This window comes from Phaenicophaeus curvirostris, chromosome 5, assembly GCF_032191515.1.
Source record: "Phaenicophaeus curvirostris isolate KB17595 chromosome 5, BPBGC_Pcur_1.0, whole genome shotgun sequence".
NCBI lineage: Eukaryota > Metazoa > Chordata > Aves > Cuculiformes > Cuculidae > Phaenicophaeus > Phaenicophaeus curvirostris.
The window spans coordinates 26,372,320-26,396,905 of NC_091396.1; the positions used below are offsets into that span (position 1 = coordinate 26,372,320).

Sequence of the window (24,586 nt, forward strand, 5' to 3'; positions counted from 1 at the left end):
CTCCAGGTAAGGGCAGCTGCCTATCACAGGCGCACCCGCACCTCTCGCCCGCCCGTATCTCCTCTCCAGCTACTCCCGCTACTGGTCCTTTCCTGCCCGCCCAGACTGGTGAAGGACGCTGGATTCTCCATCCCGCCGCGGTCCGTCCGCCTCCGCCCGGGGGCGGGGCCCTCGGCGACCTCAAGGGCACGGCTCGGGCCAGCGCCGCGCCGCCAGGGGTCGGCAAGCGCTCTACGAGCGCAGCCCCTGAAAAAAGTCCCCGCGCGAGGACCCCCCGCGTTCGCCGCGTAGTGGGTGCCATGGCGACCGCCGCCAGCGACCGAGACGCCGCGCAGGTAAAGAGGGGCCGTAAGCTGACCCCGCTCGCGGTGTCGGCCCCTGAGGCCACGTTGGCTTTACGGCGGCGTGAGGCTTGGCAGCGGCCGGTCGTGGGGGGTTGGCCACCGTTTGTCTGCAGGCGCAGCCGAACGCCGCGGGGTCCGCGCTCCGGCTGAGAGGCCCGAGGCGGGACAGCGAGCTGGCGACGATCCTACCGGCGTACCCGGGCCCTGCTGTGGCCGTCTGTGCCACCCCTGGTACTGCTGATGGCCTCACGCTCTGCCCGCCGCCTGCCCGGGGGCGTTTTGCGTCAGGGGCTGCTCCAGAACAGCAATTCACAAGCGCAGTCCTCGGGGCTGTTCTTGTCGCCTTAGTAATTAGCTTGTAACCTTCGTAGTTCCTAAGTAGCGGTGATTCTAGCGATGTTATGATATTTACTACGCTTCCGGAAAAGTTGCAAGCTGACAGTCTGGCTACGTTAACAGGCCCTTTTTATTTATTTATGGTAACTCAGGTGTTTTAGATTTGTTTTGATTTTTTCCCCATGTTTGATTGTGATAAATGGCAAATGTTTAAGTTTGTGTATTTATCAAGAGCAGTTGTTGAAACTTGTGTATCTTATAGTGGTATGTGACTTGAGAAATGTTTTTCTGAAAGAGAACCTATTGTGCAAGGAACAGGCATCCTGTAGGGTAAGATAAGGAGGCAGGGAAACCACTTTGCTGTGCCAAAACCGCTTTATTCAAAGTTTGGGCTGCACCACCCCTCTCCCCCCAGTGTCGAAAGTTTACCAGTGAGGAAGACTTAGAGCCTTCATCTTGGGACCCCAGGAGGGGTCCTCACGAGCACTCAGAGGATCGACTGCGAATGTGAACAAGGCGTGGAGATGTGTTAATGATGTCTTGGAAAAAATGAGTATGTGAAACATTTTCGGGAGATAAAATGAATATGCATAGATCTGTAACATAAAAGATGCACAGTTTTCTCACTTGGTGTGCATGTTTTTGGAGGAGCAACCCCCATGCACCCAGAGCTGCAAATAAAGGAATACCTGTCTAATAACAACTATCCAGTTGTTACTGAGTTATTATGTCAGAATCCTTACCCAGCTGCACCTAGCCTTCCACTTTGGTGAGAAGTGTTAGAAAGCAAGGGGGTTTGCAAACTGTTCTTTGAATCAATTGACTGGTTTTTTTTTTCTAGTTTGGTTAAGTGTTCATTACTATACATCATGATAACTTAAACATGAGTCAGCAGTGCTGCACCTCATCAAATGAAACAAACACCATGCTGGAGCATATAGGGGCATCGCCTGGACCAGGCTTGGAATATCTATGCTGTTTCTATGTGGGACTGGTCAAGAACAGTGTGGAGTGACAACAAGAAGATGAGAATTGGCAGGAACCTAGATAATGTGGCTTGCCAGGAAAGAGGGAAAGAACCTGCTTAGTCAAAAAAAAGAGGAGTAAAAGGAGTTGCTGTCTTAATTTGTAAAATCTTGTTACAGAAAGGGGGGAAACGTCATCCATGTGTCCATAACTAGTAATAGATAACAAGCTTAAGTGTCAGCAAGCAAGGTTTAGGTTAGGGGTTAGAAAAATATTGGTATCATGGGACAGATTGCCCAAGAAGTTTGTGACTCGTTGTCACTGCAAGTTTTAAAGAGGAGGTTAAAAAAGAGTTTCCAAAGCTTGTCAGATTTGCCCCAGGCTGCTCTCTTCATCCCTTTGTCTTCCCTTGTCTCCCACCTCAGAACCACAGCCAGTCTTGTGCTCATGCCTCTTTCTCCCATGCTGCCTCCACTGCTTCCTCATGCCTGGTTCTGCAAGTCCAACACCACCTGGAAGCATTTTCCACTGGCACGCTGCTCACTGTAGCAAGTGCAATGAGGCAAGTACTCTGACTGTTCAGAGGAGCTGCATTGAACAAAGCCTTGCTGTAATTCCGACACCATCCTGAGTGGCTCACAAAATCCTAGTTTCCTTTTGCTTAAGTCTTGTGGTCTTATGTCAGACCATCAAGGACCACTTGGTCTTTGACTTTAGAATCACTGTGATATCAGGATGTGGGGAGAGAATAGTGACAACAGCATCTCTTTTAATGTTTCAGCAAAGGTGTTGGCACTAAGTAACTACCTGCTGACCAGTTTTGGTTTGTGCCAAAAGCTTTTATTCTCTCTATTCTGTGGGTGTTAACAGAATACCCCTCTTAGTGTGGGTTTCTGCTGCTAAACAAATGTTTCTCTTGGAAATATCCTTTCATGAGCGTAAGTTACTCAGCTAAACCAGTAGAGCAGCTAATTTTTAATTTTTTTTTAATTTTTAAAATGTCTTTAAAAAAACCCAACTGTTAAAGCTTCTAATTGCTGCAGTTAAAAAATAGAAAACATAAAAATTGCACACTGTATATGGTCAATTTCAATTGGAGGTCTGTACTTGATATAAAAATTGGCAGTCTGAGGCTTTTAAGCAGAGTAGGAGCCCTCACCACATTGCTTTCCTATCTCTTCCATACAGTTATTTGTTGGTTTTCTGGAATCCTCAACGTAAGAAGGATATGGAACTGTTGAAACGGGTCCAGGAGAGGGCTACAAGGATGATCAGAAGGCTGGAGCACCTCCCATACAAGGACAGGCTGAGAGAGTTGAGCTTGCTCAGCCTGGAGAAGAGAAGGCTCCGAGGAGAATTTACACCAACCTTCCAGTATCTGAAAGGGGCGTACAAGAAAACTGGAGAAGGACTGTTTACAAAGGCTTGTAGTGATAGGACTAGGGACAATGGGTATAAACTGGAGAGGGGCAGATTTAGATGAGACATAAGAAGGAATTTCTTCACAATAAGAGTGGTGAAGCACTGGAACAGGTTGTCCAAGGAAGCTGTGGCTGCCCCATCCCTGGAGGTGTTCAAGGCCAGGTTGGATGGGGCCTTGGGCGGCCTGGTCTGGTTGGACATGTCCCTGCCCATGGCAGGGGGATTGGAGCTAGATGATATTTAAGGTCACTTCCAACTCAAACGATCTATGATTCTGTGAAGTTGCTAAGCCGCTAACTATCTTATTTAAGAAGCCATGGCAGTTCAGTGAAGTTTCCACTGACTGGAAAAGGGGAAACCTAACTCCCATTTTTAAAAAAGAAATAAAGGAAGACTTGGGGAGCTACAGGCCAGTCACTCTCACCTCTGTGTCCGGCAAGATCATGGAGCAGATCCTCATGGAAACTGCTGAGGCACGTGGAAAATAAGGAGGTGATTGCTGACAACCAACATGGCTTCATTAAGGGCAAACTGCACCTGACCAATTTAATGGCCTTCTATGATGGGGCTACAGCTTTGGTGGATAAGGGAAGAGGAACTGACATCATCATCATGGACTTGTGCAGAGCATTCAGTGCTGTCCTGTGTGACATTCTTGTCTCTGAATTAGAGGGGCATGGATTTGATGCATGGACCACTTGGTTGATAAGGAATTGGCTGGATGCACTCAAAGAATTGTGGGTCAATGGCTCAATGTCCTCCAAGTGAAGACCAGTGACAAGTGGCATTCCTGAGGGTTCAGTATTGGGACCGGTGTTGTTTTTGTCAGAGACATGGGCAGTGGGATTGAGTATACCTACAACAAGTTTGTGGATGACACCAAGCTGTGTGGCACAGTTGTCTTGTTGGAGGGAAGGAATGCTATCCAGAAGGACCTTGACAGACTTGAGAGGTGGGCCTGTGTGAACCTCATGAAGTTCAACATGTTCAAGTGCAAGGTCTTGCACCTGGGCTGGAGTAATCACAAGCACATTTACAGGCTGGGCAGAGAATGGATTTGAAAGCAGCCCTGAAGAGAAGGACTTGGGGGTGCAGGTGGATGCTCAACATAACCAAGCAATGTGCACTTGCAGCCCAGAAAGTCAACTGCATCCTGGGCTGCGTCTGAAAATGTGTGACGAAGCAGGTTGAGGGAGGTGATTCTGCCCCTTTTCTCTGCTCTTATGAGACCTCACCTGGAGTCCTGCATTCAGTTCTGGAGTCCTCAGCACAGGAAGGACATGGATCTGCTAGAACAAATCCAGAGGAGGGCTATGGAGATCACCAGAGTGCTGGAGCACCTCCCATAAGAGGACAGGCTGAGGGAGTTGAGTTTGTTCAGTCTGGAGAATAGAAGGCACAGGGGAGACCTTATAGCAGCCTTCTAGTACGTAAAGGGAACCCAGAGGAAAGCTGGGGAGGGACTCTTTATCAGGAAATATAGTGATAGGATGAGGGGTAATGGTTTTAAGCTGAAAGAAGGTAAATTTAGATTAGATGTTAGGAAGATCAAGAGTGGGCAAACAGGCATCTGATCTGTCAAAAAAGCATGTTTCAGCAGTTTGTATAGGCAGTTCTCACAGGCAGGGCAAGAATGGAGGGCACTGGGAAGGTGCCGAACCTTGTCCAGAAGTACCAAGGAACTATGGTGTCCACTCAGCACGAAATTAAGGCTTCTCCAAGCTCTGCGCTAGCTGTTACAGATGCAGCCTCCTAGACAGAGCCCAGTGGGTGCATGCTGCCATGCAGATGCTGGGCTGCAGGGTGTCCCCACCTTTTGCACTGATATCATACAGCAGTGGTGAATTCACCTGTGGGAGTTGTGCTTGGGTGGAGAAACTCCTTCACTTGGTGACAGAACTCAGGGAGGAGGTGAGCAGGCTGAGGACCATCAGGGAGCATGAAAGGGAAATTGGCCACTGGAACACCTTATGCTCCTTGTCTCAGACCCAACAGGCAGGTATGCCTCATGTGACAGATTCCCCTTCCGCTCTCCATTCATCTGAAGAGAGAAATTTAGGAGATGGCAGCAGGTTCCTGCCCAGCACAGCAGGTGTGTCTCTCCTGTGTCAGCCTCAGTCTTGCAGATTCCCTTGCACAACACATATGAAGCTCTGCAAATGGAACCAAACCTCAATGAGGATGATGGGTCTCACAGCCTAGAAACATTCCCTAGGATAAGACACCCTAAACCCTTCATCAAAAAGGCCTCTGTTAAGAAGAAAAGATGGGTCATTCTCATAGGGGACTCCCTTCTGAAGGGAACAGAAGACTCAAAATACATACTGGACCCATTACATAGGGAAGGCCCCTGCCTAACTGGGGCCTCGATTAGAGATGTAGAAAGAAAACTTCGTGTTCTGGTCAGGCCCATGGATCATTATCCTCTACTGATTTTCTAAGCAGGCAGTAAGGAAAGCCCAATAAGGAATCTGAGGGCAGTTCAGAGGATCTTCAGGAGCTTGGGATGAGTGGTGAAGGGGTCGGATGCACAGATAGTGTTCTTCTCTATCATTCCTACTAGAGGGAAAGATGAGGGAAGGATTAGAGACAAGAAATATATACCTGGCTCTGAACCCAGTGTGAGGAGCAAAACTTTGCTTTCTTTGACCATGAGTTGGCCTACACAGCACCAGGCTTGCTGTCCAAGGATGGACACTTGTGCACTTGTACCCTAGAGGCAAAAGGATAATTACCAAGAAGCTAGCAGGACTCATTAACAGAGCTTTAAACCAGATGTGAAGGGGGAGGGGGACAAACCCAGGCTTAATAGAAAAAAACCTGGGAATGGCACTCCAGTGAGTGGGAAATGGTTTACTGGTGAAGACCTTTGGTCTGTCATCTCAGAGGAAGTGGGAGATGGTACTTCAAGTAGCAGCAACAGAGGTAGAGATTATGGATGAGTTAGAAAATTCAGCAAGTCGTCACTTAGGAATTAAGACTACTCTCCTCAAGAGTGTAGCAGGCTCAACCACTCAGCTGAAATGCATCTACACCAATGCATGGAGCATGGACAATAAACAAGAGGAACTAGAACTAATTTTAAGGCAAGAAGACTATCATGTAATTGTCATCATGGAATGTGGTGGGATGACTTCCATAAATGGAGAGCTGCCAAGATTGGCTATAAACACTTCAGGTGGGATATACAAGGAAAGAGAGGTGATGGTGTAGCCCTCTATATTAGAAAGTGTTTAGATAGCCTTGAGCTTAATGATGGTGATGATAGGGGTGAGTGCTTCTGGGTAAAAATTAGCAGAGCACCTAACAAAGTAGATATCATGATAGGAGTCTGCTTTAGATCACCCAGCCAGGAAGAAGAAGCTGGTGAGTTACTCTACAAGCAACTGAGAGAAGTCTTACAATTGCTAGCCCTGGTCCTTGTGAGAGACCTCAACCTGCCAGACATCTGCTGGAAGTGTAATACAGCAGATAGGAAACAGTCTAGGAGGTTCCTAGAGTGTGTGGAAGACAGCTTCCTGACATCTGGTGAGTGAGCCGACTAGGGAAGGTGCCCAAATGGACCTGTTGCTTGTGAACAGAAAAGACCTTGTGGAAGATGTGACTGTTGGAGGACAGCTGGAGCATAGTGATCGCAAGATGATAGAATTCTCAGAGAGATCTGTGTGGATTTCGGGAAAAATGGGAAAGTCTATGAGCTTTGGAAGAAGGGAAAGCATCTCAGAAGAACTACAAGGATGAAGTGAGATCATGCAGAGAGAAAATCAGAAGATTAGAACTTAAATCGGCTAATTCTGTGAAAGATAATAAAAAATGTTTCTACAAATATATCAACAACGAAAGCAGGGCTAAGGAAAATCTCCATCCTTTTCTGGACATGGGGAATGTGACAAAGGATGAGGCTAAGGCTGACGTACTTAATGCTTTCTTTGCCTCAGTCTTTAATAGTAAGATCAGATGTTCCCTGAGTACTCAGCTTCCTGAGCCAGAAGACAGAGAAAGAGAGCGGAACAAAGGTGCGGTGATCCAAGAAGAAATGGTTAGAGACCTGCTTGGCCAGTTAGACATTCACAAGTCTATGTGGCCAGATGGGATCCACCCAAGGGTATTAAGGGAGCTGGTGGAGGTGCTCACCAAACCCTTTTCCATCATCTACCAGCAGTCCTGGCTGACTGGGGAGTTCTACTTGACTGGAGGCTGACAAATGTTACACCCATTTGCAAGTAGGGCAGGAGGGAGGATCCAGGAACAACAGGCCTGTCAGTCTGACCTTGGTGCTGGGGAAGGTCATGGAGCAGGTCATCTTGAGTGCTAGCACACAGCACACAGGAGTCAACCAGTCAGAATGGGTTTATGGCAGGTCCTGCCAAAGTAACCTGATCTCCTTCTATGACAAGGTTACTCACTTAATGGATGAGAAAAAGGCTGTGGATATAATGTACCTGAAGTAAAGCCTTCAACACCATTTCCCAAGGTATTGTTTTTGAGAAACTGGCTACCACTGGCGGGGACATGTATACCCTCTGATGGGTAAAAAAAATGGCTGGATGGCTGGACCAAAAGTGTTGTCATAAATGGAGCTAAATCCAGTTGGAGGCCGGTCACAAGTGGTGTTCCCCAGGCCTCAGTGCTGGGTCCTGTTCTGTTCAATATCTTTATCAATAATCTGGTTGAACAGATTGACTGTATCCTTAGTAAGTTTTCAGATGACACTAAGCTGGGAGGGAGTGTTGATCTGCTTGAGGGTAGGGAGGCTCTACAAAGGGATCTGAACAGAAGAAGGCCAATAGCATCTTGGCCTGTATCAGAAACAGCATGGCCAGCAGGACCAGGGAAGTGATTCTGCCCCTCAGCACTGGTGAGACTGCACCTCAAATACTGTGTTCAGTTTGGGGCCCCTCACTATAAAGAAGACATTCAGGTGCTAGAGCATGTCCAGAGAAGGGCAGTGGAGCTGGTGAAGGGACTGAGGAACAATTCTTACGAGGAGTTGCTTAGGGATCTGGGGTTGTTAAGCCTAGAGGAGAGAAGGCTGAGGGGAGACCTTATCACTGTCTACAACTACCTGAAAGGAGGTTCTAGCAAGGTGGGCGTTCATCTCTTCTCCCAAGTGTTAGGTAATAGGAGGAGAGGGAATGGCCTCAAGTTGCACCAGGGGAGATTCATATTGGACATTCAGAAATATTTCTTCACCAAAAGTGTTATCAAGCACGGGAACAGGCTGCCTAGGGAGTTTGTTGAATCACCATCCCTGGATGTATTTAAAAGACAGGTAGATGAAGTGCTTAGGGATATGATTTAGCAGTGGACAGGTACAGCTGGGCTTGATGGTCTCAAAGGTCTTTTCAAACGTAGTGATGATTGTGATCACCTAGTGATTCTATGATTCTAAGAGATTTTTTTCTTGTGAGAGTGGTGAGGCCTGGAACAGGTTTCCTGAAAAAATCATGGAGGTGTTCAGGACCAGGTTGGATGGGGCTTTGAGCAGTGTGATACAGTGGAGGGTGTCTCTGCCCACGGTAGTAGGATTGGAACTGGATGATCTTTATGGCCCATTTCAACCCAAACCATTTATGATTCTGTATTTCTTAGAGTATGATGCTACACTATTAAGTTGAAGTTTCAAGTACTGATCAGGCTTAATGCTTGTATTAAAAGAATTATGTAAGAGTTGCCTACAGTAGCAGGGAACTGTGTTTGGTGACCTAAGGGTTTAGTCTTCCTAAAACTAACCCATTTTTTTCTGTTGAAAACAAGGCAAGGAGCTCATCTCTTGTGCTTAATTGCTGATTTCTGTCTCATATAAGAAACAAAATATACGTGTATAAGAAATAATATGTGTATATAAATGCAGATATGAAACAGAACCAGCTATATTACTGTGGTAGTGTAGGTGGAAATCTTACCACAACCTAGGAAGACAAAGTGACATAAATAAAATTATTGTTCTGTTTCACTACTGTTTAATTCCTTACTCTCTTGTTTCCGTTGTATCAGGATCTTTTGAGAAGACTTACGATTTTTATTTTTACATGGGTAAAAAAGGAAAGACTTTGGCTTCTTATCCTCTCCGATAAGATAAAAGAAGTACTCAAGACAACATACAAATGCATAACTTCAAGCACACAGAATGAATTAAAGTAGTATCTCACAGTTTTGTCTGTGTATACTGACTGTATTTTTCGTGTAAATGATTCCAATAGTCAATATGTTTAATTTTGAGATGTACTACTCACTTATCAAAGACTACTACCTGTTACATGCAGCTTTCTTAGATGCGTATGTTCAGTGCAAAGTAATATGTAGTATTTCAAATAAGTAGTTTTGGCTTGTACTGTACATGATTAGTTCTGGTTTAGATTGACTGTGAAAGAATTGCTGTCACTTTTTATTTATAGATAGATATAGGTATAATAAACAATGGAATACTGAAAAATATAACAACTTTTTCCATTCTGAAAGAAATATTAAAATAATGCAATTTGCTTTCTGACTACATTGCATGTGAGGTAACATCATATTGTAAAATTGTAGGAATGTGAAGTTCATCCCATAATTTGCCTATGATTTCTCCAGTATTTTTGACTGCTATATAGAACTATTATATAACAGAACTAACAAAGTCTGTTCTACTGAAATCTGTAAGTCAAGCAGAGTGAACCTAGAGAAAACTGATCCAACGGGAAAAGTTATTTGTTGAAATCTTCAAAAGGTATAATGTTAGATGCATTGACTTATCTTTTTTTATGGCAGCGGTCTATGACTTAATGTCACTGGTGGGCCAGTGCTCTGGAATAGATTTGAGGTTAGACCTTTCCTGTGAAACATAATCAGGCATGCATTTTATTTGGGAGGTTTGTTCATTTTGAGGCATGAATGGCTCCTACAGAGTGTAAAGGGAATTGTGCAAACATGGTCATTTTGTAACTGAAGTTCTTAAACATAAATCTGACTGTTGTACTGCAGAATCAAAGTTCTAACCCTTTAATCTCATTTTCAGAACTGAAATTCTTAGGGTTGTGATCTTTCTGATGGTTTTTTAATTTCTTTCTTTCATTTCTTTTTAGGAGAAGTTACATCCAAGAAATCTTATCCCAGAGCTTTGTAGACTTTTTTATGGTTTAGGCTGGGTAACAGGAACTGGTGGAGGAATCAGCTTGAAACATGGGTGAGTAAAGATGGAGAAGAAAGAATGTGATGGTTACAGAGAGAGAGGGTGGCTGTGTTTAGTAGTTGGTGAGAACATTTCAGTTCCATGAAGAACATATGAAAGTTGAGTGAGCAAGTAAGTAGAGGGGAAGTGAACAATATGACAGATTTAACCATCTAGAAGGGAGATGGCCAGTCTAGATTAATCACTGCAGTCCCTTCAATGGAGAGTGACTTTTTTTTTATGTCCTTTTCCTAACTTTCTTTAAGGTAGATAAATTCTCTGTAGGAAACAATGCATTCCCTCATTTTCATTCCATTGACTGACTTTTACAGTGGCTTACAATGGGCAAATGGCTTTCAAATGCCTCTGTCTAGATGAGAGAATCCCACTACTGTTCTAATGAGGTAATTTCGAAGGAGATGTTCTTAACATGTAATTAAAGCAGGACAGGTAAGGGCAAAACAATTTTTGATGTGTAAGCACTACTAAGGAGCACCACTTTGCTTTTCAGTTTGCTCATCCTGCCTTTCCAACGTTTTAATGGTGACAGAGCTCCACTCAGTGGTCACTGGAAAAAAAAGATGTCCTCATTCTGCAAAACACCTTGCACAGGGCCTGCATTTCTGTCCCCAGTCACAGGGTGTTACAACAAACTAACTTGCAAGTGTCTGACCTCTCATTTTTCAGACATACACTTGCATGCAGACACAAACAGCTAATGCTCTTCAAATATGTGAGATATATATGAAGTAAGGGTATAAATGCTAACATTTGTGCTGTCCTAATGGCTTTGTGTAGATCATTTCACTTCCCTGTTTGATTTTGCGAGCAATGCAACAGCAATAATAATAGAGGAGTGGTAAGAGGGTTAATTCTTGTTTTTAAAGTTCTTCATTTACGGAAAGATCTTTCTAGTAGCTAAATGTAGCGTATTTTCTTCATCATTTCAGACCTATTCATGTTGGTTGTGGCAAGAAAAATGGTGTGAACAGAGACTAAATAGTAATACGGACTACTACATAGTAGTACTGTTTTCCTCAGAAATATTATAACTTGATTTCTCAGACTATACCAAAATACGTATTTGAGTTGGTACCAATATTGTACATGATGTAGGAATAGTAATCTACATGGCTGTACTGTTTTGTACCTAAGGTAACAGTAGCTATGTCTCAAAATTAATGACGATGAGGCAGAGATCAGACAACTGTGGAATTGTTACATAGGAAACAGTGAAAGAAAAGTTGAAATTAAAATTGTAACAACTGGTCTTGCCAGCTAATCTTAATCAGCATTACTTACTGTGCAATTCATATCAACTACTCAGAAAAAAATTGCCAATTTGAATGTGGAATAGCATATTAAAAATGGGTCTAGAATTCTTTGTCAGGTGTCCTGTATTTCAAAACCGTATTTCATCTTCAGATTTCCTGTTTGCGATTAATTTCTAAAAAAGAAAAAAAATAAGAAAAAATTCACGTTTTTCATTAGTAACCAAATTACCACTTGATTTCTTGATATTTTGTGTTCTCGGTCATCTTGCTCATGCAAAAGAATTAAGACCAAATTAACACTGCAATGTTGGCAGTGTTAATTCAGGAATGTTAAAAATTACAAATATGATAAAGCCATGTTTTGATGTACTTCGCAGCCATTTTACCACTATGAAGAGTACCTCATCTTAAGAGTTCGATTTTTTGAAGAGTTATAATCATAGCATCATAGAATCTTTTAGGTTGTAAAAGATCCTTAAGATCAATGAGACCAACCATAAAACTAACACTGACAAATTCGCCACTAAACTGTTCCTACACACCATGCCTAAGCATCTTTTAAATATCTCCAGGGATGGTGACTCAACAGCTTCTCTGAGCAGCCTGTTCCAGTGCTCGATAACCCTTTCAGTGAATGGATGTTTCCTAATGTCCAGTCTAAACCTCCACTGTCACAATTTGAGGCTATGTCCTCTCATCCTATCACTTGCTACTTCAAAGGAGAAACCAACACCCGCCTTACTACAGCCTCCTTTCAGGCAGTTGTAGGGAGTGACAAGGTATTCCCTCAGCTTCCTTTACCCAGATAAACAGCCCCAGTTCCCTCAGGTGATCCTCACAGGACTTGTTCACTACACTGTACCAGCTTCGTTGCTCTTCTAAATGCTCTTGTCCAGAAATACAAACCTCTCATATTCCTTAGGAAATGTATCTGTAGCTCGACTAATGATTCACTAGGTGTCTCTGTGCTCCTAAATTCAGTATATTACTGTTGAAAATTAGCGGTGATTACAATTGGCAGAGATACTCTGATTTTTTTACTATTATTGAAAATTTTCAGATACCGTCTTAAAATCATTAATTTAAATCAATTTTTATAGTATTTGATCATGTAAACCTTGCAAGAAGTGATGACCTTCTACTTGAATTTCAGTAATTTAATTTTATTGAGTTAGTGTTATTTTATCAATAGAAATAAACATATAAATGCATTAAAAACCTAAACTCCACAGTTATAACAAACCCCAAAAGTATTTACATCGTAGAGTACTGCAGATTTTTAACATTATTTATAGGTAGTCTGGATTTTTAAGTAATAGTTTTGTCACTTGTTTTGTCATAAATCAGTATCTGCTTACGATTTCTGTTCCAGTTTTATTCTGAATTCTGGGGATTTGAGTTTGGAATTGTTTCACAGGGAGGCTGTGTATTTTTTCTTGCAGGAAAGATAAGGCTGCTTTTCTTACATGTTTCTTGTCAAGTTGAAAGCATGGTTTTGTACCCCTGCAAATTAGAGATTTCATATGCCCTTGTATGATTTGGTTCTATTTTGAGAACCATCGACATGTCAGTCTGTGGAAGGAGCAAGAAAGTTATTAAGTTACGAGGGTCTAGACATGCTATTTCATTTGCAGTTGATCAAGAATTCTAATGCCCGTGCAGTTTACAACCCTGTGTGTATTGTTTTTTCTCTGTCTGTAACTTTTCTTAGAAATGAAATTTACATCGCTCCTTCAGGAGTTCAAAAGGAAAGAATGCAGGTATGTTGAACTGTTTTTTTACCTCAGAACTTATCTTGAGATGGATGAAAGTTCCTTTGTTTAGAGTCTCATTTTAACTTGTGTAGAATTAGCAACTTGTTATACTCTTGACTGCTTTATTGGAACAACTGAGGATTTCACCCAGTACTCCAGTAGCATAGTAAACCAATGTCTGTTTCAGTGGCCAGTGCAGATTAGTGCTTTAAATTAATACAAGAAGAGTGTGAGATTTGAACATTATTCAAGTCCAGCTTAATTTGTCAAGCTCTAATAGTTTTATAGCTGTCTGGCTACAGTTCCAAATTACTGTGGCGCATAGGTATTTAAGCATTAATGCCACATCTCTATGTATTTTCATTTGAGTGATAAAAAATGTGTGTCTTGATATTCTTAGTAAATAGGTGGGCTCTCCCCATGAAAAGGTGATCTTCTCTGTTTCCTTTCAAAAAACCTCCAGAATGTAAGTGGAAGGGACAATGGTAAATGATAACTATTTTATGACAGCAGGACATAATAGAATAATATGTGGAAAGAGGCTGTTTCTTTATAGATCTGTGTGTAAACACAATGAGATATGAAAGAAAACTCTTCGCCAATAGAAACTCGCGGTTTTGCAGTGGTGCTCGCTAGGGTTGTTAGCAAGTAAGGCAGACAAAAGCATAACATGGCAAGACCATAATGATCTTTTCTTTGCTGGCAGTGACAGTGGATTGAGTGCAGTGAGTTAGGAAATGTCTTGCAACTCTGTTTCCTACTGATTTTTAAAATAACGCTAAAGAATAAAATTCTATTGCTGCTGTGAACAGATCCTTGTACTACTATGGGTAGCCAATTGATGCAAGGGTGACATTCACTTAAAGCTACTAAAAGCAAGGTTTTAAAAAATAGTTCTGTAAGTTGCATATATTACATGTATGTTTAATTCATGTCCTTTTGTTCGTTTTTTAACGGGGGGGAGAAAAAGTAGATCTGTATTTCTTTTTTTGACTCAGTTACTACTTTTCCCTTTGATGTATTGTCTGCTATTTAGGTACACGCAATCTCCTTTCTGAGAAAATGTTAGTTCTACAGATACCTGCCTGGCAGCTGTCTGAATAAAAACAGTACCAAATATTAATTCACATCATACAATGTCAGTAAATAGTCCTAGAAGCTAGAATAAATCCAGTATGTTACAGCATTTTTACAAAGTTAAAATCACATTCTATATGGTGTATGTATTTGTCTCCCTGGAAGGAAAACAAAACTATTCGGGTCATCACAGATCAAGACAATTTCTTCTTTCTTACAGCCAGAAGATATGTTTGTTTGTGACATAAATGAACAGGACATCAGTGGTCCTCCACCATACAAGAAACTAAAGAAAAGCCAGTGCACACCTCTTTTTATGAAAGCCTACACTATGAAAGGTGTGTAGCAAATGCTTTTATTTCAGTGATGACTGAAACACTGTATATACACATCCACAAAATTTAAATTCAATACCATATTCTTTATACCTGGAAGTTAGAGTAACATAAACATGAAACTATAAAATAAATTGATTTGCAAAGGAATGTGTGGCAATGGAAGGTAATCTGTGGTAACATCCTGTGAGTGTTGTTTGCCTTTTCATCTTCTCAGCCATGTTTTAGATCCTTTTATAACAACAGTGATCAAAGGTTCAAAATTGCAAATAGGTGTAAAAAGTATGAAACTTTTGCATATAAGCAGTAATAGAGAGCTTTTGCTGTTGTGTGAGATTTACATCTGTTACTTTAGAAAGGTTTTAGAGAGTCTTTTCTGATCTTCCTGCACAAGAAGATTACATGCGTACCTGAGGAAAACTCATTTCGTACTTTTGGCGTCATTGGAACTTCATAAGCAAATTGTAATTATTGTCTACCTGTCTTTCCATCATGACACAATAAGATAACAGTAAATATCTTTTCAGAGAATCAATGGATAATCAAAGAAGAGTACTAGCATAAAAAGAAAGTAAAAGTATTCAAACTTTCATCTTCCTAATAATTTCGGGAATTCTTCAGAATCTTCAGAACTCTGATAAAATTAATAGTAATTTCATTCATTGCAGCATGTAAATAAATGTACAAGTAGTGATTTCCTTGAATTTATGTAAGTAGTTTCTGTCCTGGAAATTGTCACTAACTAAAAGTTAACAGCAGTGTCCTCAGACAGCCCGTAATTATCCTTTATAGGTGAGTAATTATCTCATGCCTTCATTTAGGTTGCCGTATACTTTTTCCTCTAATACAGTAGGTCACCATTTGCTAAGATGCCTAGCCAAAAGAAAGGAATTAAGTATATGAATAAAATTTTCTTAATATATACATTCTAAAATTAATTATTAATTTTTTTCTTTTCTTCTTTTTCTGTTCTTAGGGGCAGGTGCAGTGATCCATACTCATTCCAAGGCTGCTGTTATGGCTACCCTTCTTTACCCAGGGAGAGAGTTCAGCATTACACATCAGGAGATGATAAAAGGAATCCAGAAGTGTACTTCAGGAGGCTATTACCGGTACTTCTCTGTATTTAAGAAAAGAGGCATGCTCATTTGTTTTTAGCAATATAAATAGATGACTGCTGACTTGAGCTATGTGCATTGTAGTGTGTAATATAAAGTACTAGGAATAAGAAGTAAAAAGACCTCTGGAATAAATCAGTCATTGGCTTTCCCCAGGAAGGTCTTGAGCATATGGAAGAGATCTGAGATAAAATCTTGTAATGTCAAGGCTACTGTGTTCTGCTAAGCTACAAAGACAAACCAAATAAAGAGCTTTGTCCTGACAAATATCTCAAGAACAGAGATGTTAACACAATCAGTTTAACATAATGTTTAACTCAAACTGGAGCCAACCAACATTAGGTTGGTTTGAAAAATGTACAAACTACATTTGACTTCACATGTTACTGCCCGTGCTAGATAGGGCATGTTAAGTGAGTGGAAGATTTCAGATTTTACTTCACAGACTTCACAAGAAAAATCAGTATCAACAGCTCATTAAAGATAATGTTATTACTTTTCAAGGATGACCTCTGAAGGAAAGTGCTAAGTTATTCCAAATTATGTATGATGGCTTGTTTTGAGGGCTTCACCCACAGAGTTTTTCCCCAGGTGTGGTCTCAGCAGAACAGAGTAGAGGCGCAGAATCACCTACCTCGACCTGCTGCCCATGCATCTTTTGATACAGCCCAGGACATGGTTGTCCTTCTGGTCTGCGAGGGCACGTTGCCGATTCATGTCCAACTTCTCACCCACCATGGCCCCCCAAGGCCCTTCTCCGGAGGGCTGCACTCAATCTCTTCATCTTCCAGCCTGTGTTGATACTGAGGGATGCACCAGCCCAGGTGCAGGACCTTGCATTTGGCGTTGTTTAACCTGATGAGGTTTTCATAAGCCCACTTCTCAAACTTGTCAAGGTCCCTCTGGATGGCATCCTGTCCCTCAGGGCTGTCAGCCTCACTACTCAGCTTGGTGTTATCCACAAACTTGCTGAGAGTGTACTCAATCCCATCGTTTATGTCATTGATGAAGATCTTAAACGACACCAGTCTCTATCTGGATATTGAGCCATTGATCACTGCCCTCTGTGTGCGACTATCTAACCAATTTCTTATCCACCAAATAGTCCATCTATCAAATCTGTATCTATCCAATTTTGAGAGAAGGATGTCGTTGACCACATCAAAGGTGTTAGAGAAGTCCAAATAGATTACATCCATGGGTCTTCCTTTGTCCACTGATGTAGTCATTCCATCATAGAAGGCCACTAGGTTGGTGAGGCAGGACTTCCCCTTGGTGAAGCTGTACTGGCTGTGTGGAATCACCTACCTGTCCTCTGTGCCTTAGTGTAGCTTCCAGGAGAATCTGTTCCATGATCGTCCCAGGCACAAAGGTGAGGCTTGCAGGTCAGTAGTTCCCAGAGTCCTCCTTTCTACTCTTTTTAAAAATGGGTGCAATATTACACTTTTTCCAGTCACCAGGGGCTTCACCTGACTGCTCTGAGTTTTCAAATATGAAAAATGGCTTGGCAACTACATCAGCCAATTCCCTCAGAACTCTTGGGTGCATCTTATCTAGTCCCTTGGACTTACGTACATCCAGGTTCCTCAGGTGGTCATGAACATGATCTTCTCTTACAGCGTGAGGGACTTTGCTTTCCAAGTCTTGCAGCCCATCCTCTCAAGAGGTGTGGGAAGTAGGTTGCAAGTGAAAACTGAGGCAAAAAGGTTGTTGAGTGTGTCAGCCTTCTCCTCATCTGTTGTTGCCAGCTTTGCAGTCTCACTTATCAGGGCAGGTGCACTCTCTTTGATCTTTCTTTTCTGGTTTACATACCTGTAGAAGCCCTTCTTGCTATTCTTTGCATCCCTTGCCAAGTTCATCTCCAGCTGTGCCTTCACCTTCCTGATCCTACACAACTGGGCAGCGTCTCTATACTCTTCCCAGGATACCTGTCCCTGCTTCCAGTGCCTGTGCATTTCCTTCTTGCCCTTTAGTCTGGGCTTCTTGCCCTTTAGTTAGTTCTTGATTAGGCATCAGTTTTGGTATTTATACCTGCTTCCAAACTCATGTCCAAGTAGAAAGCAGAAGAAAGGTAATCAATCCCTTCATTCATTTGGCCTCACTAGTAGCAAACACTCCAAATCTAATTTTAATGAGAGGAATATGTAAGAGTCAAAGTGAACCTGCAAAACCCACTTAATTTTCTTGATTCGCTATTTGTGTAGATTTCCCTGGGAAAGCATCAATATTGAAGACTGTAAGGGACGAGACTTTAAGTTTCAGAGCATCTGATTTGAAGTACAAGCTCTATTATTTTTACCATTGCTTTTCTCCCTGTGTTTTATAAAAGTAGATACTACTAGCATTCACTCGTGAAATATCTGTGTGATCTCAATGATGAATCTGAACCTGAACTGGAGACTTACTATTTAAACAAGTTTCTGCTAGTGATAATTAAGGCTCAAACAATGCCAGATATCGTAGTACTCCTTTGAAAGAAACTCTTAGGCAAGTTCCACTGAGTAACATGTATCATCTTATTTTTGAAGCTGGGGTTCTCAGGCTCTCTTAAGATCACATGTAGCCCACCAATGATTTTATCACATAGAATTTATTTTTCATGTGTTGACTCTGCTTTCTATTTAAATGCCTTAGCAGGACAACCTTATTTCCAGGGGCTTTTTGGATTACCTAAAATATTTTCTTCTGCTCCTCAGCAGACAGCTTCACTTCCTTCCTCATGATGTGATTCTTTTAAATAATTTAAGCTGACATAAAGCTTACAGGTAATGCAAATACAGGATGAAGAGAGTCTGAAAAAATTATAAAGGGACCCAACTACAAAGTGATACGTGAACAAACAGCTACACCTAATACATTAAAGTGTTGGGGGTTTTTTTGTGTGCCTCAGGTGTAGCTCTGGTATTGCAAGCATAGCATGTGTTTGGGAGTGAGAGATGTTCCTGAGAGCTCTTACGTTATAGCATGACTCATTAGTGTAAAATCACTACTGTTGAGAAATTGTTAATGTCTTTACACAGTCAGAGGGGACTATCTTTCTTAGGGAAAAGCTTCATACATCCAAGCACAGCATTTTTTAAAATACATGAACATTGTCTTTTCTTTTAGGTATGATGATACACTAGTGGTTCCCATTATTGAGAATACACCAGAAGAGAAGGATCTTAAGGAAAGAATGGCATGTGCAATGGAAGAATACCCAGACTCTTGTGCTGTATTGGTCAGGCGTCATGGAGTTTATGTATGGGGAGAAACATGGGAAAAAGCCAAAACGATGTAAGTACAATTCAGGAATATGGTATCTTTTGCCATTATACTTGAAAATCTTATTAACCTTAATGTGTTAATCTTATTAACCTTAATGTGTATTTCCAACCCATGGACAATGATTCAGAACATTAATTTTTGGCTTCACTGAATGCATAGGGAGCCTTTGGCAACGGGTTTGTCCATCATTCCACAGCTTCATTTTCCTTTCATATCAATGCTGGCTGATAGGGTTGCCTACATTTTACTTTTATATGGACAAGTTCCTCCTCTTATGAAACCTGCAGGCAATCTCTGCTTTATGTGACATCTCCTAATACTGCTTGTGTAGTCTTCCCTTCTCTCATTTTTGGAATTTACTTCTTCATTTGCTGATGGAAATGCAGCAAATCAGGATCATGTAGGAAAAATGCAGAGTACTTTCCCTGCCACAGTAGTGGAAATAAATAATAATAGAGCTGTCCTAAGAGAGATGTCCAGGCAGACCATCACATTGTGATCTAAAACTCAAGGAAGGAAATTATTAATTTTCGTAAAACATGGTAAGACTTGAGCCTCAACTTACATTTCACTTTTTTCTCTTTAATTTTAGGTGTGAATGTTATGATTACTTGTTTGATATCGCAGTGCAGATGAAGCAGCATGGGCTAGATCCTTCAAAATATCCAGCAGGAGAAAATGGGATCTCATAAATGACAACAACATTTATATTCAGGTGTGTATTTATCTGTAGAGAGAATCTGTTTGGAAAGAGAGAGACTACAGATGACACTATTACTTCATTCTGCTTTCCCACTCAGGGAATCACTCTACTCCATTACCACTGCAATTATAGCTAAGCCTAAAGTAATTCTTCTTTACCACATAATGCAGAAAAAAAGAAATGTATTAGTAGTTCAGTATGTCCTTTGTTTATTTGAGCACTGAGGTACAGCATGGAGTGTAATTGCTTTTTTCAAAACTAAATTGTATCAAGTATTACCAGAAAAAGCCGATGGAGAAGAAAGACCCCAGACTCATAAGCTAATTTATACAGAAATGCCTGAACACCTTCTTTTGTTCTTCAGCTTGCAAGATCAGGCTTGATTCCAATCCATCTCAGTGATATTACTTGCATGGTGGATTGGTTTTTTTCTTTCAGCAGAAATTGCTGGTTACAATTTGATTAAGTTTCATTGATTAAGGTCACCCATTTACCTCATATAGCAAATTACCATGACTTTTGTTTTTCTAGTGTAGAAATGATCAATGTTTTGAAAATGTTCGTAACAAACATTTTAAAGTCATATGATCAGGCAGTAATTTACATAAAGGATCCTTGAAAAAATTCTCACATAAACAGTGTGCAGCATGTTATGGCAAAACCAATGGTAGCAGAACTTTTCAGAGTCTGGGACGCTTCTTCCTGAAGATCTAAGGAAGTTTAAAGATACCACAGCTGAGATTATAAAGGAGCTGCTAGGCCAAAGTGGTGGTCTAATTAAACAGGATAGGCAAACTTGTTGCACAGAGTTGGCCCATCAGATAATCCTCTCCACTCACCACATTTGCATCGGAAGAGATGACGAATGGCTGCTGACCCAGCATGAGACCGGAACAGACAGGTGCTTGGATCGTTAACTTTTATGCCCATACCAGATGAGGAAGCAGTGGGATAGGAGGCTTGCTGGTAAGTGAGTCTCCGTGTGAACAGTTATTTGAAGTGCTGCCGCTGTATACAGTGATGAAGACGTGTTGGCTACCTCACCTGCACAGAGCTACCTCATGTCCCATGAAAACCGTTCTAAAATTGCTCCTCAGTCCCTGCAATTAGGTAGCTTAGGCTAACTTAGTGGTGTTAATGTTCCTTTGCCTATTTCTTATGACTAAATACCTAGGTTTAGAATATTTTAACTTTTATCTTGTTTCTCCTATACAGGTTTCTTACATGACAATGCGAGTTCCAGATTCCACCTCACCGTGTTAAAACCAGAAGGGGGTGCTATTATACTCATTGATTGGCAGATGTTAATTTTGACTGTTAAACACATCCAAGAAGAAAAGGAGGGTTAAAACAAAAACAATAGTGAACTGACATTATTATTTATAAATCTTATCAAATGTTACAGTAAGAAAATTCAGATGCCAAAAAAAGATTTTGAAAAATCTTTTGTTTGTGCTTTTTAAGAATTCATATTTCAACAATATGCATTTGTTGATCCTGCTCTACTGCTGCATCATTTAACTTGTTCTAGGTCTCCATTTCTGAAGCTCATAGTATTTTCTTGGGAATGAAAGTGAAGGCAACCCTTTAATTAGAAGTTAGGTATAAAGTTTAAAGCATTGTTTGAACTGTTAATTCTTTCATACTTTGTCAATAGTTTTTTTTTTTTAAATAAGTCTCTAGCATATGTATTTTTCAATTCTCTTAGCTGTTATTATAATGAATAGGAAACATATGGTGTGCATTTGGAAGTTGTTACTGAGAGATTGCGCTGGGTCTTGTCTACTTTTCACCTCTTTCAGTTCACTCACTTTTGATAAGATTTTATTACAACTTTTAAAACAGCTTTTTATAACCTATAAGTAGTCATGCTAAGGTAGATTTAATCAAACTGCTCATTAAAATATAGTCTCCCATATTTTTGTATCTTAGTGTCTTCTTTCAGAATCTCCTGGCAGGGCCCCCAGTGGCATCAGTCTAAGCCTTGATTGACCAGTTTTCTGATTGGGTATTGAGGCTCTAGTCCCAAGGGTGAATTGAGACAGGGTAAGTGCTGATTTGCCTTGTTTTGTGCTAGGACCCATGCATTCCCATCACTTCCCCTTGCATCATTTCTGGTGCTTTTTTGAGCTTCTGTGAGGCGATTGAAGTCTTCAGTCTAAGAGAAAACTACTGCAGGAGGTGGGGGAAGAAAATTATAATGTTTCCTAATAAGAGTTGACTGGTAAAACATTGAATCAACTCAGAAGTGTATCCAAAGAGAACCGGAGCAGGGCCAGAAGTGGAGATGGCTGAAGGCAGAGATGGCAGACAACGCTTCCCCCATTTCATGGGTGAATTGATTTCTTTTCATTCAGACTTACTCAGCTACTTGTGGACAGGCTTTCACTGTGGATGTTCTGAATAGTTCAGAAAGAACTGAAATCTGTGAAAAATATTCTGCTAAACCACGAAGTCAGGAAGAAACTTCTGATATTTTTCAGCCATTAATAAGCATTGAATTTTTAGCTATGTATGTCAGACTACTGATTACAGCACAGCATATGCTGTTAGTCTCTGTAGTTACAGGTAATTACATTGTGCTGAACTTGCACAAAAGCCTTCTTGCTTAGGCTTGGTTGTTATTCATGTCCCCATGTAACAATCTACCACTGGCTTCTGACAAAACTCATTTGCAGCAAAGCAGCGTGGCATAAGCCAAGCAGCTGCTAACCTGATCTAGCCTACTGGGCACCAGCTGTTTCTGTGTGGTAAGATGTGGTCACCTGTGCCAAGACACTAGAGTTGGTCGTGCTATGCTGCCAGTTGTCAGCAACCAGATCCTCCGTATCTGCACAGCAGCTACAGCCTGGCTTTCTATGCTATGCAAGAGTATGTTCAGCATCTGCGTCTACCATTCCAACAGCAGCTGTCAAGGATGACATCCAGATCTCAACTGGTGAAGTTACCACTCTACAGGAATGATGCGTTTTAGAATGATCTGCTATCAGAAACTTACTGAGTACTCATCTGTCAAGATAACATACCCCCACCTGTCTGGGATGCTTTAACTTTTCTCAACTGAAAACACTGAACCTTTGCTCTCACGTTTTCCTGTCACTGTCAGTCAGATATCAACTGAAGCGTTCTTAAAGGAACCGCTACATAGTTCAGTTAGGCCTCTTTTTTCCCCCTAGTGAGTCGAATGCAAGACTTGCCAGCATTGATTACAGTGAGTTTAATTGAACAAAATCTTTGCCATTCTATTCTTACATTAAAGGAATAACCATATTTAGTTATTTTCTATGTTTCCTTACACACTTTAGGAACATGAGAATAACATTGGCTGTTTTGTGGTTTATGCCACTGACTTTATTTCTGAACTCCCTTCCCAAATATCTGTGCTGTCTGATAGTTAACATTTGTAAAGTAGTGGTGCTATGCAGACAGACTGGCATCAAGATCAGTGCTTTGTGACCATTATGCATGTTTGTCCTTCCTGCTGGACATAGTGCTGTACATGCAGTGTGCAACCTTTAAACCTTAGGGAGTATGGAGTTAATTATTGTGAAACAAGGGTTATCACTAAGTTACTGCACATTGCAGTAAGAACTTGGGTGAAAAACGTTAGTTTTTAGATCAAAGAGTGATTTTGGACAGGCTGCCTACTCCTACTCCACTTAAACACAAAACATGTCTCTTAAGTATTTTCAAGAGTTTGTTAGTGCAACTGACATGAAGGGAAAGCAGACTGTATTTCCCTTAGGTTGTCTTCCCTATGGCCACGCTAACAAAAATACTTCTTGTTTTGACAGTCTCTTAGTCTTGAAATCTAGTGTCCATCTCTTGATTATGACCATTAATTCTTTATTTAAAATGCTAGATTTCTTAAAAAAAGTAAATTCCTGTAGTATTCTGATGATGCTATCAGAATAAGACATAACTGTATCATTCCTTAATACTGAAGTTTTGTAAGGATAAAGGTGATTTTACCCTTGATGGTGTTTTATTCTGCATGTATAATGACAAACTACAGAAGAACACTCACAAAGAAAAGTACTGTTTGCCAAATGTACTCCTGTGGGTTCATGTTAATTACAAATATTCACTTCCTCATCCAGCCACAATGTGCCACCCCGTAGCCTTTTTAAATCTGTTAGAAATATCAAATTTGTATAATAATAGTTGAATTCTTTCATATAGGATTCTGAGATGCTTGGAGACCCATTCGGTTGAATGGAAATTAGCTAAATATGCACTTCTCACATCTGTTTGCATATGAACTCTCAATAAAGAAATCAACTACTTTGATGGCTTTATAAACTTCTGAAATGGTTACTGTTTCCCAAAGTGTTCAGAAAGCTCTTAGAGTTCAGCTCCAATTATACACAACAAAAATATGAAAATTTCTCATATGATTTAAAGCTTCTGAACTCACATCATTCTAGATCATTTTCTGATGTGAATTGTGGGCTAATAAGTCAGCTAGATATTTTTATACATTTGCCGTAAAGACTTGATCTCCATTGAAGCCGATTAGCTAGGTTTAGTATTACCAGATAGGCTTACGTAAAAAATGACACAATTCCCATCTCAAGTGGGTCATCCAAGACACTAATTAAGTTCTAGTGTTTCCCAATAAGAGTAATTTCTTAGCAAACATCCTACTTGTTTTCCAGGAAGGAAACAGAACTGCAGAATACAGCATCTTGAAACATTACATTAAGGGGTTAAGAGTAACTCACAGTAAACAGCTATGATGCAAATATTGGTCCTGTAGTGAATGCTGTAATGCCTGAACAACTGGCATCTTATTTCCTTTAACTCTGAAATTGTCATTGTCATTTAACAATGAACA

The 24,586-nt window shown here is 40.9% G+C and overlaps 1 protein-coding gene across 1 annotated transcript; it reads left to right on the forward strand.

Annotated features, from left to right (window-relative positions):
• The first annotated feature begins 174 nt into the window (after nt 1-174).
• On the forward strand, nt 175-24,586 carry APIP (APAF1 interacting protein). The gene is made up of 8 exons (XM_069858130.1): nt 175-335; nt 10,136-10,236; nt 13,207-13,255; nt 14,547-14,664; nt 15,638-15,773; nt 18,888-19,055; nt 19,639-19,761; nt 20,965-24,586. Exons 1-7 carry the CDS (start codon nt 300-302, stop codon nt 19,736-19,738), a joined length of 708 nt encoding a protein of 235 aa, XP_069714231.1. The 5' UTR covers nt 175-299; the 3' UTR covers nt 19,739-19,761; nt 20,965-24,586.

What these genes read in the sequence shown, in the direction of transcription:
- APIP (XM_069858130.1), top strand. Translation starts at nt 300, where the DNA reads ATGGCGACCGCCGCCAGCGACCGAGACGCCGCGCAG. An exon ending in GCGACCGAGACGCCGCGCAG is followed by an intron (nt 336 to 10,135) that starts GTAAAGAGGGGC and finishes ATTTCTTTTTAG; the next exon opens with GAGAAGTTACATCCAAGAAA. An exon ending in GGAATCAGCTTGAAACATGG is followed by an intron (nt 10,237 to 13,206) that starts GTGAGTAAAGAT and finishes AACTTTTCTTAG; the next exon opens with AAATGAAATTTACATCGCTC.